This window comes from Heteronotia binoei, chromosome 3 (genome assembly GCF_032191835.1).
Source record: "Heteronotia binoei isolate CCM8104 ecotype False Entrance Well chromosome 3, APGP_CSIRO_Hbin_v1, whole genome shotgun sequence".
In the NCBI taxonomy this organism is placed as follows: Eukaryota; Metazoa; Chordata; class Lepidosauria; order Squamata; family Gekkonidae; genus Heteronotia; species Heteronotia binoei.
The window spans coordinates 149,885,105-149,897,466 of NC_083225.1; the positions used below are offsets into that span (position 1 = coordinate 149,885,105).

At 43.2% G+C, this 12,362-nt stretch overlaps 1 protein-coding gene across 1 annotated transcript in view; it reads right to left on the minus strand.

Moving 5' to 3' along the window:
• The window catches only part of CFAP44 (cilia and flagella associated protein 44), a 103,750-nt gene that overhangs the window by 47,826 nt on the left and 43,562 nt on the right, over positions 1–12,362 (minus strand). Inside the window, exons 16-20 of the mRNA XM_060234644.1 lie at positions 12,027–12,179; positions 8,959–9,186; positions 4,512–4,657; positions 2,564–2,834; positions 2,022–2,077 (exon numbers count right to left, since the gene is read on the minus strand). Coding sequence (XP_060090627.1) covers positions 2,022–2,077; positions 2,564–2,834; positions 4,512–4,657; positions 8,959–9,186; positions 12,027–12,179 — 854 coding nt within the window. The remainder of the gene's footprint in view (positions 1–2,021; positions 2,078–2,563; positions 2,835–4,511; positions 4,658–8,958; positions 9,187–12,026; positions 12,180–12,362) is intronic.

Genomic DNA, 12,362 nt, shown 5'->3' on the forward strand with positions numbered 1-12,362 from the left:
ATAGTTTGCAACTGGGGGAAATAGATACATTTCAAATTCTGTTGTCTTTGGTAATTCATTGCCAAACCCCACAGCTGGCTGGCAGTAGAAAGAAGAAGGCCTAGGCCATGTTGTCAACAGGCCTCATTTTGGGCAGGAGCTGACAAGGTGTGGAGCTTTGGAAGCTCTTAAATTTTGTTTTCTTTCTTTCTTATCCCCCACCCAAATAGTTGCTTCTAGGCTCCATTGTTCAAACCCCCTGTGAGAACTTTGCTGAACTTTAAGATTTGACAAACTTTCTAATATTTTCCCCCACAAAAAACGGCAGAATAACCGAAAACATATAAAGAAGACAGATGGAAATCTTTATCATGTCACTGTGGCCACATATAGGGTTGCCAATCCCCAGGTGGGTATATGACTTTCCCCAGGTGGGGGCAGGGGATCCCTTGGTTTGGAGGCCCTCCTCCCACTTCAGGGTCATCAGAAAGTAGGAAGGGAAGAAAATGTCTGCTGGGCACTTCATTATTCCCTACAGAGACTGATTCCCATAGGGTATAATGGAGAATTGATCTGCAAGTATCTGGGGCTCTGGGGGAGCTGTTTTTTGAGGTAGATGTGCCAAATGTGCAGCATAGCATCTGATGCCTCTCCTCAAAACATCCTCCAAGTTTCAAAAAGATTGGATCAGGGGGTCCAATTCTGTGAGCCCCCAAAGAAGGTGCCCCTATCCATTATTTCTAATGGAGGGAAGGCATTTAAAATGTGTATGGCCCCTTTAAATGTGATGGCCACAACTCTCTTTGGAGTTCATGCTTTTCACAACCTGTGTTTGACTCATCCCCAATATCTCCTGGCCCCACTCCCAAAGTCCCCAGATAATTCTTGAATTGAACCTGGCAACCCTAGCCACATAGAAAAAAATAATTTTTAAAAAGTATGATGGGAGAAAGGTTTTATTATAACAATTATAATTCAAGAAGCATTTTAAGGTAGATAACGAGCTGATATAATTTAGTATACCTTCCAGTGATGTCAGGGGTATGTGGCATATGCAAATTAGTTATATTAATGAGTTGCGCTCATTTGTTCTGGCATCTCTTTTTCTACAAAATGACCCCTAGTTGTCAGCATTGCACAGAAGTAACTTCATCAAGCCAATGACTTCTGGGTGATGCTCTGGTATTTGGGCAAAAACGTTATGGTAAAAAGCTGGCTGTATTGAAGAGTTTTGGTCCATATACCAGAGCATCACCAGAAAATACCTGGCATGATGATATCACTTCCTGTGCAACTCACATGACAGGGACCTGGCAACCCTATGATTAAGTCTCATAAATGCCTGGTTTGGTAGTCTGGAGAGTTATGCTCATTTCTTCTGCCAAGTGACAGAAAGGTGATCTGGTCTAGAGTTACAGCAAGCAACAAAGACAGCAACAAAACCTTTAAAAGTGCTATTTAAAAAGCAAAAAAGCTCTTATAGCTAAAAACACTGTTTGTAACAGGCACTACCACATAAATTAATTTATCATAGATGTGGTATTGGTGTTTTTGAGGTCTCAAATATCCTTTACACACTGGAGAAATAATTTAGCTTGGTGGATACAGTGTATTATTTGGGGAGGGACAGTGGCTCAGTGGTAGAGCATCTGCTTGGGAAGCAGAAGGTCCCAGGTTCAATCCCTGGCATCTCCAAAAAAGGGTCCAGGCAAATAGGTGTGAAAAACCTCAGCTTGAGACCCTGGAGAGCCACTGCCGGTCTGAGAAGACAATACTGACTTTGATGGACCAAGGGTCTGATTCAGTATAAGGCAGCTTCATATGTTCTTCATATGTTCAACCACATTATCTAGTTTGGTGGAGGGCAAAACCCAAAAGTGAAAGAGAAGTTGAATGATGGCTATAGTAGCAAGATTTGCCACTAGGCTACACTGAGTTGAGAAGTGAGGTACCTCAGGCTCAAAGAGGCCCTTCAACAAAAATGACTGTTGGCCACCAAGGATTTAGAACCCAAGCACCTGTCCCATGTTCAGCCTTCTTACCTGTAAGCAGTAGGCTCTTCAATATCATCCGCTGCTTTCTCTTTATCAAGATCTTTCTGTGGAAGAATAAAATTAAACAGTTGATACCACAATCAGCAGTTCATAGGGTTGCTCCTGAACATGCAGCTCCTCACAAACATAAAAAAAGATTTTTATATATAAAATATTTATATATGAAATATATATATTTCAATGGATGTTTAAGATGTTTTTAATTATTTTTAAGATTTTACTGTAAAAATTTACTTTTATGTGTTCTGTGTGTTTTAACTGTTGTTAGCTGCCCTGAGCCCAATAGGGGAGGGCGGGATATAAATATAATAAAATAAAATAAAATAAAATAAAATAAAAATAAAATAAAATAACAAATAGTACATAATCTTTACTTACTAGCAATCAGCTCTGGTCTTTCCAAAATGGAGGCTAACATCATCAATTGAGGAACATAGGTTAATTCAGGAGTCACAACTGATCATTTCACAATTGGAATCTTAAATATGAATTACAGCCTTTAAAAGAATGCCTTCCTGTCTCATTCTTACCCTTGGAGAGGGCACCTTAGCCTTCATCACTTTCTGAACTTCTTCAGCAGAAAGCACATCGTAAGTAAAAATGTTGCCATCTGCGCCACAGGTCACCAGAAATCGATCATCAAAACTTGAGAAGATTCCTTGAATTTGTCCATAGTCATTATCATGCATGTTGGAGGACCAATATCCAACCATATTATCCACCGAGAGATCTTTGCTATGGAGAGGGTAAATCCGTACTGCTCCATCTTCCATTCCACAGAACATTAGTAAACCAGTGGAGCTGTACACATAAACAAAACCGAAAACAGCTGGAAATTATTACTATCTCCACAATGCTCAATGAAATTGACTTCTAAATCTTCTTAGATTGATGATTATCAGAAGACTGGTTTGATGTGAACAAAAGCCACTGGGTCATATTGCTAGCAAAATTGGCTAATTTCAAATATTTGCTTTCTTTTCTCAGTTCTGCAAGGAACAAGAACTGCAGACAGAGTCTGAACAGGAAATATAGGTTTCATGAACTATCTACAACTCATAAATTCTACTATTCTGTACTGAATCTAAACCTAAACAAGAAATTCAAAGTACCTGAGCTCATTACTATCTTCGCCGCTATTTGTATTTTACATGTCTGTTGTCACTGGTCAGTGCTGGTAAGTATCTGCTGGGACCAACCCCAATAGAGAACCCACTGCTGACCACAGTCAATGCTGATGCCACTTCTTACCTCACTAAGGCTACAATCTACAATCCTAAGGATATTTTCATACTTCAAAGTAGAGTGGCTTACTTTTGCTCCCCTCACTCTACTGCATTCTGGACCCCATTCCACATGCTAGTCATCCTGCATCATTTCCTTCTCTGACCCTCATAGCTGAAAGCAGCCTCCTAGAAAGGCAGGCAGACAAATGGATGGTAGTGAGGAAGAAGAGTTATCAGTACCCATCCTCCTTAAACATACATTATATAAGGGAGTGGGACTGATGATATATAGCCACCTCAGCTCTTCAGCAGCCACCTTGACACATGAATGTTTGAAGAAAAGGAGGACCCATAAGAGGAGGAGGAAGAAGAGAAGAGGATGATGATATTGGATTTATATCCCATCCTTCACTCTGAATCTCAGAGTGACTTACAATCTCCTTTACCTTCCTCCCCTACAACAGGCACCCTGGAGGTAGGTGGGGCTGAGAGAGCCCACTTTTCAAGGACATCTCTGTGACAGCTATGGCTGACTTATGGCCATTCCAGCAGCTGCAAGTAGGGGAGTAGGGAATCACTCTGTTTATCCAGATAAGAGTCCACACACTTAACTACTACACCAAACTGGCTCTCTGCAGGTGAGGGAAGATCTACTTCCAAGGCTCCCAAAAACATGAAGCCAGTGCTGCTACAAGTTTTTAATGGATGACATTCATTCAAATAATTCACAGTGGGACCCTATGGTCCCAAGTGTGAAAGGGTGAAATGTATTATCTGCCCTGTTATGTTTATTGAATGAATTATATCCCACAAATAAATAAAAATAATTCTAAGGCATCTTATATCAAACAATTAAATAACTTTATGACCTGGCTAGGATACAGAACTGGTATACTGTGTTATACTTTCAAAAGCCCTCTAGCTCACAGTATTTAAGCTAGATTCGCCTTAAATAAAACTGTTGGTCTTAAAGGTGCCACTGAATTCAATCCCCCCGCCCCCTAATGTTTAAACTAGCATACTGTGTCTCTGCATTGGCCTTAATATTTTACACAGTATTTTTCCAAAGCATTACTTTTAACGGAAGGGAGAATAAGGTTGACCAGGCAATATCTAGTGTCAGTTCTTGAAAATACATGCTGACCTACACAACAAAGCTAAGTACTTACTGTGTCACACTCACACTCAACACCCAGCCTTGCAGAAAACCCTGCCATCATATCAACAGCCATAGATGCAAAAGCTGTATTACCAAAAAGAGATGCGTCGAATAGGGTTTTCTTCTGTGTCATCCATAGGAATAAAGTCTAAGGGCTCATCTTGTCGCTTAGCCACTTCTTTCTCATGCTGATCTGGAGAAAATGCGCAATGGTACAGATATCCAGAGTCATAGTCTCCCTGGAAGGAAGGAATGGAGGAAGGAATGAAGGAAGGAAGGAAGGAAATCACAAACAGATATTAAGAGGAGTGATTCTGCGAACATCTTTACAGGACTTCACTATTTCTTTGACCTTCATATACTTCCTTTTCCATTTAATCTATTACAGTTTTTAAAAATCCAGAGTGAGCCCTTTTCTTTTTCCACAGGATGAGCTTTTCTACATTCACATTTTACTCTCTGGTGAATTCCTGTTTCTTGGGGGGGGGGTCTGCTCCATGTCTTTTGCTCTCTCTAGCGGTCAATTTGCTATCATACAGGTTTATTTCCAGCATATCTCTCTGTAGATTTAAACTGCAGGTTTTTACACTGGACATAGATCTGTGTGGCATCTAAACACACAAAGAACAGAAAACCCTCTGGAAAAAACAGGAACTCACCAGAGAGCAAATTAGAATGTGAAAAAGCCCAGTGTCTCCATCAAACATGGCAGTGGACATTCCATGCCATCCAAAGTACAGTCACTCCCTTCTGTCCCTGGCTTTTAGGAGGGCACCACTAGTCATTCACAGTCTTAGAGCACAATCCTAAGGGGGGGGGCAGAAAGTGTTTTGAAAGCAGACGACCCACTACGTTGGCGCAAGTAGCATTTGCGCCGGCGTAAGTCCAGCTCTGCTGTGGCAGAGGGGACTTACGTCGGCGTGGGGCCGCTGGAGCTCAGCCCAAGAGCAGCGGTGCCTGAGGGCTGCGCCCAAGCGTTGGCGGAAGTGTGGCGGAGGGAGGTGCTCCGGCGCAAGAAGGGGAGGAATCAGGGGTGCAGCCAGACTTAGGCAGCTCCCTAAGGAGTTCAGGCCATGACACGGCCCCCCCAAGAGGCGTAAAGTTACATCTGCGAAAACAGCAGCGTATCCTATAGGCACTCACTGAAACCGAAAGCAAAGGTTGCCCCCACCACTGCGGGAGCTCACAAACCCCATAGGAAGTGGTGTGATTGCCTCACCAATCCCCTCATGCCCCGGACTGATGAGCCCCCCCCAGCAGCCAATCGCCATTCCCCCCCTCCTAGAAATATTTCTGCTCTGGCCTTGAACAACTCAGTTGTTAAGGACAGCTGCGCGTGGTGAGGGGCTCCGCTGGGGAGCTCCCTGCCTTGCAGACTTAGAGCGAGGGACAGGCACGTTGGTGATGAGCTCTTCACTGCGCGATTGCTTTGACAGTATCTGTGACTTGCAAGGGGGAGAGTGAGGTCTCTCCCCTGGGGCTAACTGCTCTTGTTTCCAGGTCTCCACAGGTTCTCAGCTCCCGTAGGCTCAGTGTGCAAGGACTGTCGCCCACCACTGGGTTAGAGCAACTGTGCACCCCCACTGTCCTCCCCCTCCCCTCGCTCAAGACCGGGTAGTGTGCAAGCATCTCCGACACCTGAACCAGGCAATGGGCTCAGGCAGGGGGATTTGCTGGCCTCGCTCCCCTGTGCTGCTGCCTGCTCCCTTTCCTTGGTCTGTCCTCTGCTGCGTTCCCACCCCTGGCAGGGCATGAGGGAGGTGTCTGGCAGCTGCCCCGATGCGGGGAGATGTGTCGGAGACGGTCCCTGTAAGAGAGTGCCCCGCTGAAATGCAGCTTGCTCCTCCAGCTGCCGCCCTTGCAGGTGCTCTTGATCTCTGTCTGTTTTACAGGTGGGACTCCAAGACAGAGGCCCACCCCGCTCCACTCCTTCAGCTGTTCCTACCCACCGCTCTGAATGGAGCCCTGCCCCCGGCGAGACTGCCCAATATGCACTGGGGGAACTGTTGCACTCTGTTCTGGAAAAATAAAGTCTGAGCTGTGCCCTCTGTTGTCTCTCCTGCTTGGCATCTGCTGCACGTTCCCTGGGCACCACCCCCTGCCACTTTGTCAGTGGCTTCTCCAAGGGAATGCCTGGGAGGGTGGGTACACTTGGTTCTTGGGGGTGGGTGGGGAGAGGGTTATGAGCCGCCGCGCTACCCCCACAGGGCTGCTGTGCACAGAGCCTACCCGACCCCACAGGGCTGCTGTGCACAGAGCACAAAGGGGGGGCTGATGAAGTGGATGCATGTCCAGCAGCTTGCGCTCTGAGTTCTGCGGCCCCCAGGGGAGATGTTCCGTGCACATGGCAGGGGGCGTCAGGACGACACAGGGGGTCTCTGGGTAGGGGTGGGTCTGTTGGACTTGGTGGTCTGCTCACTCCTAGACACACATTCCAGCCACTGTCTATGGCAGCAAACTGCTGCGCTTTGTGCTTCCTGTATGTCTGCACATGCCTCTGCCGTCTGCTTGCCATTGGCAGAGTCTCTGACAGCGGTAGGGTGTGAAGGGATTGACGGCCTCTCAGATGCAGGCTTTCCACCCCCTCTCCCAGTCACATGCAACGGGCTGGCCAACCCCAAGGTCCCACACAACCCTGTCCCTCCCCCAACCCCCGCCTCGGCAGCAGGCCAACGGCGTGGCATGGGTGGAACCACAATGGCGACAGCTTCTCTCTCGCTTGTCCTCCCGCACTCCCCCTCCTTGCCTGGTGTAACGTCTGCCCTTTGGGAGCCAACTGTGGCTGCCTACACTAGTTCTACACTCAAGCACAGCTACATGGCGGTTATCAGGATTGGGCTGTTAAATTCTGCCTACATGGAAAGTGAACACTTCCTACCCCAAGATGCAGGTAAGAGGGCCACACCCACTGAATGAAAAGATTCAGGAGGCAAATATTTGGTGTTATCTGAGAAAGAATTTGAAAGATTCTGGAGAACCAGCCTATTGTTGCCTTTTGTCTTCTACATCTTTCCTTTTAAATTTTAACTTTATCCAAAATTGATACACAGAGTGCCCTTTAAAATTGATAATGGAAGGGATAACATTACCAAAGTGCAAAAAGATCACTCAATCCCTCCCATATGGCATTAAGAATGACTGTTTTTCATCATGGTGAAACAAATTCTGGGAAAAAAGCTAAAGTCTGTGTTGGGGGGAACAACATCACAACTGTTTTCTGAGTTACTTCACTTACACTCCTCCTCCTCCTCAAATTGTGAACCTGGCCCTCCACATACATATATCAAAACCTGAGGACACTTGGTGGGATGCAAACTCCTCCCCCCCCCAAAAAAAAACTTTTTAAAAATTCCCCTCTCACAGAGAAGTGATGAGTGCACAGGTTCATAAATTGCACTTTCCAAGAACTTTGGACTAATGTGTCAGGCATCATGGCTGGTACTTACAGGTTGACTAGAAACCCTATACTTCAGTTATTTTTTTTTTTTTTTAATGAGGAACATGGAGAGAGGAAAGAAGTAGCACTGATGGGGTGGTTGCAATGCAGGAAAGCAACAGCATCAGGGTTGCAGACAAGGAGGAGGAGAGGAAGGTGGTGGCAGCTGCCTGTGATAACTAAGGTGACAATAGGGGTGGGTGTGCAGAAAGCAACAGCAGCAAGATAACTGGGGGACAAGGTAAGACGAGAGGAAACAGGGACCAGTGGAGGTGTTATTTCCTTTCCCCCAAGAGTCCTCACTGCTCCCTCTCTTGAAGTCCAGGTTCCCAAATGGAGAACAAAGGGCACACAATAGAACCAGGTACAGACCAGGCTTTTTATACACCTCTGTATGCAAAATAAATAAATAAATAAACAAAGGCTTGGAGGCCAGGGCTGATGAACAGGGTGAGGCAGTTAAAAGGCAATAGAAAGGGAGGGGAGTTACAGCAAAATGAAACTACCATATATGGAGGAAGGAAAGGGTATATCAGGGAGTACTGGGGAAGTGAGGTTCATGATAAGGATTGTGAAATGGAAAGTCTGAAAAGAGAGTGTAGGGAGTTGGGAAGCGTCCAAGAGAACAGAATCCTTTGGGGAAAGAGAACAAGAAGGGAGGGGATTAGGAAGGAAAATCAAGAAAGGTGTGATTGAGGACCTATCACAGGAAATGTTGAAAGGACCAACATGGGTTGATTAGTGGGAGGAAGTGGAGATGGTGAAATGACTATGCAAAAGTGGAAGAAAAAGGCAATTTAAAGGCAGGAGAAAGACAAAGTAGAGGAAGAAAGGGGAAAAGGAAGAAGAAAAAGGGAAACATTTAATGGAAATAACTAAAGAACAATGCTCTGAAGCAAATAAGAAAGATTTGTTCTCAACTTGATCCCATCCATTCCATAATTCACACTCAACACTGACATGCTGGGACTGAATTTATATGAACAGCAAACTAAAAACTGTGTGCAACATTTTGCTTGGGTCCCTACACGTATGATACCAGAAGGGCAGCATATGTTTGCAATCTCTAATCACACATTTAAAGAGAATAAAATATAGGTTTACCAAAGACAGCCAAAATTTTCCTGGTTTAGAGTAAAACCCACACAGGATGGGGCTAGGAGTTTCTGGAATATAGATGTCTGGCAGTGGTTCTTCTGTTTCAGGCTCTTCCTCTGGAAATTCAATTTCTTCCATCTCTTTCCCCATCTCTAGTTCCTGCTGTATAAACTGCTGCCTTGCTTTCTCTTTCTCTGCTTTCTTCTTCTCTCTGAGTTTAATTTCCTCTTCTATCTTTACAGAAACCAGTAAAATAGACACATTAATTTTCACACATTCAAACCTTAATATATTAGGGGCTATTTCTCATCACATTAAGAGATATGAGCCTTTACAGTTCATGAATTAATACTTCTAAAATTTCCTCTATAATTTCTCCTATTCTGTATTCTAGTGATATTTATTTAGCCAAACTAAATTTCTATCCAACATCACTATTAAGGAAAAGAAGTCAATAAAACCAATATTCACTCATACAGTAATACAAAAAATTAAAATCTAATGCCTGCTTAACGATTGTGGAGGAGAATAACAGAGAAACATTAATCTTTCTATACTAGAAGAACGGAAATATAATGTCACTCAAAGTATACCAGTTCTGAACAAAATTGTTTACTCAGATAGTAAAGAAAGTTCTATCTGCTCAGGATCTAGGCAAACTACTTCCCGGAGTGCTTTAAACCATGGCCTATCTAATGCTGACTGCACTTGTGACTTGGGTCTGCTCTCAAATAAGGGAAATAGGGTACTATAAATTCCATTCATTCTTTAACAGGAAAATGTTGGTAGCTCACCTGTAAAACTTGGCAAGCATTCACTAACTGTTCTTAGTTCCTTACTTTTCTGGTAAAAAAATCTCTAAAACAAGGATGTCTCACAGTGCCTTTTAGAAAACAATAAAGAGGGTTCCTTCCTGAACTGTTTCAATAATCAGTACTATGGGATGGAGTAATGACTGAAAAAGCAGGCAACTGGGCCAAGAACCATCAGTATATTTGCATCATGGTCCCATAAAGCAATGGGTCCATCCAATGACTTATATACACTTTTACAGCTTTTAAAATTACAGTAAAACAAAGAGATTTACAAGAAATCATGAGATTGAGGATTTATCTGGAAATCTCCATCCCACCCCCAAAGTCTCCCCCTTCAGGATTCTACAAACTCCTTCTTTATTATACATGGACAAAAAGGCAAATTTACCCCACTCAAGTCTATTATCTCTCAAACTTATATCACTTTTGCCCAGGGTTGTTTGTGCATGGGGGTGATACTCATTAGGGAATTGATAAAATTGCACCAAAGATTTATGTAACTGCACAAATTTACATGATAGAAATATGAAAACACAAATTTAAAGACTAGCCAAGAGTTTTGAAAAAGATATACATTACACTGGGAAAAGAGTATTTTAATATGAACCAAAAAAGTAAACTATTAACAAAATGGTTTTAAAGGTTTTTGGTAGACTTCTAAACATGTATCATTGTGACTAACACCATGCATATATAGTAAAAGTTGCTACATAAATGATGACTGTATAATTTTAAAAGTTATACCCATACTGTTCCAGGTTCATAATGGGCAGAACTATTCTAATGCCAAGACCAGACAACCAAGGGTGTTTGCCCTTGTACATGGTAATGTTTGCAGAACCACATTTCTACAGATTTTCAGGCTCACTCTTCTAGCTCCTCATCTTGTCTTATCTTTAAGGTTTATACACCCAATGATATAGACAATAAATCTCTCCAAGATGACATCTGCACCATCATCACATTTGTACACTAGTTTTAATCTGGGAGTTAGTCATAGGTTTCATGAGATACCCAGAGCCCTGTGTTTTTATGGAGGTGCTAAGAATATTTTCCCCACAACACAAAAAAAACAATTCCTATGCAACAAAGCAAGAGCCAAGCTGCCCCTTTAAAACCAGCAAAGTTTTACTCAGAATGTAAGCATTTGTGTGCTAAAAGCGCACTTCCTCAGACAAAAGTATGGAATGGCAAGCAGTCCTAAATATAGAGAAAGTGGGCAATGAGTTAATATGCAAAGTCATGGAAATGTTTTTAGCACATTTAGATTTTACAGATTTTTTAGCAAATGCTAAAAAAAATTTCCATGACTCTGCATAGTAACTCACTGCCCACTTTCTCTATATTTAGGGCTGCTTGCCATTCCATACTTTTGTCTGATGAAGTGTGCTTCTAACACACAAAAGCTTACATTCTGAATAAAACTTTGCTGATCTTAAAGGTGCAACTTGACTCTTGCTTTGTTCTACTGCTTCAGGCTAACACGGCTGCCCACATGGATCTATCTAAATGGCTAACAATTCCTATGAAATAACTACAACTCCCAGAGAAATAATTACAAATCCTATGAAATTACTAATCTATGAAAAAGAGGAGGGGAACCTAGTTGTACCTACAAGAGCCCTGGCATAACAAGCCCAACAAAAAAACACGCACACACCCCTATATTTCTCTGTAGCAAGGCAAAACCTCATGCCTTGAATAAAACTTTGTTGGTCCTAAAGGTGCTTTCTTTGTATGTCTCCCGAGTGATTGAAGCAACTGGACAAAATAAACTCTGGCTCTTTCCTTCCCTCCTCAAGGACAAGGAGGGTGAGGAGCTTCAGCCAATGGCAGGAAGAGAGGTTTGGCTCAGTAGCTCTGCTGTGCGATTGAGAGAGCTCTGGTTCTTCCCCTTCCCCTCTCTTTCTCCCCAGGGGAGGAGCCTCAGCCAATGGAGGGAAGAGAGGCTTTGCTCTGTAGCTTCTGTGTGATTGAGAGAGCCTGGGAAATCAACCTGTGATGGAGAAGAAAGCAAGAGAGATGGAGAAGGAAGCAGATGACAGCCACATACAAGCCCGGGGGGGGGGGGGGCTGGATCTTTCCCACAAGCTACACATTTGACACCCGTACAACACTGTAAAATGAAAGAATTCAGCATTCTGTACTGTGGTAGTACAAAAGGATTTCTGTATTTTGTACTGTGGTAGTAGAAAAGCACAGGTCCAGTATTCTTAAGGATTAAGAATTTAACTTTCTTATTTATCACAGAATTGTTACCTTAATCCGAGATTTTATGCTGTAGAAACAAAAATACTCTGTGGGGATGTCTTTGATTTTATATGTTTTTTCCGCATCATAATCTTCAGGGTTTGGAGCATGAACTTGGACAACAAAACCATTCTCACACAACACAAGCAGCGTGCTTTCTGGCTGCAGAAAAGAATGTTAAAAGTATAAATTGCGTAAAATACTGGCTTTGCTGCTACTGCTGCAGCTGCTGCTATGGAAAAAGATGAAAGCTCTGGAACAGTTATGGTAATAGCAAAATACAATATTTAATCTTTGTGTTGGCACATAAAAATAAAAATGCAGCACACACATGTGAATTAGCTA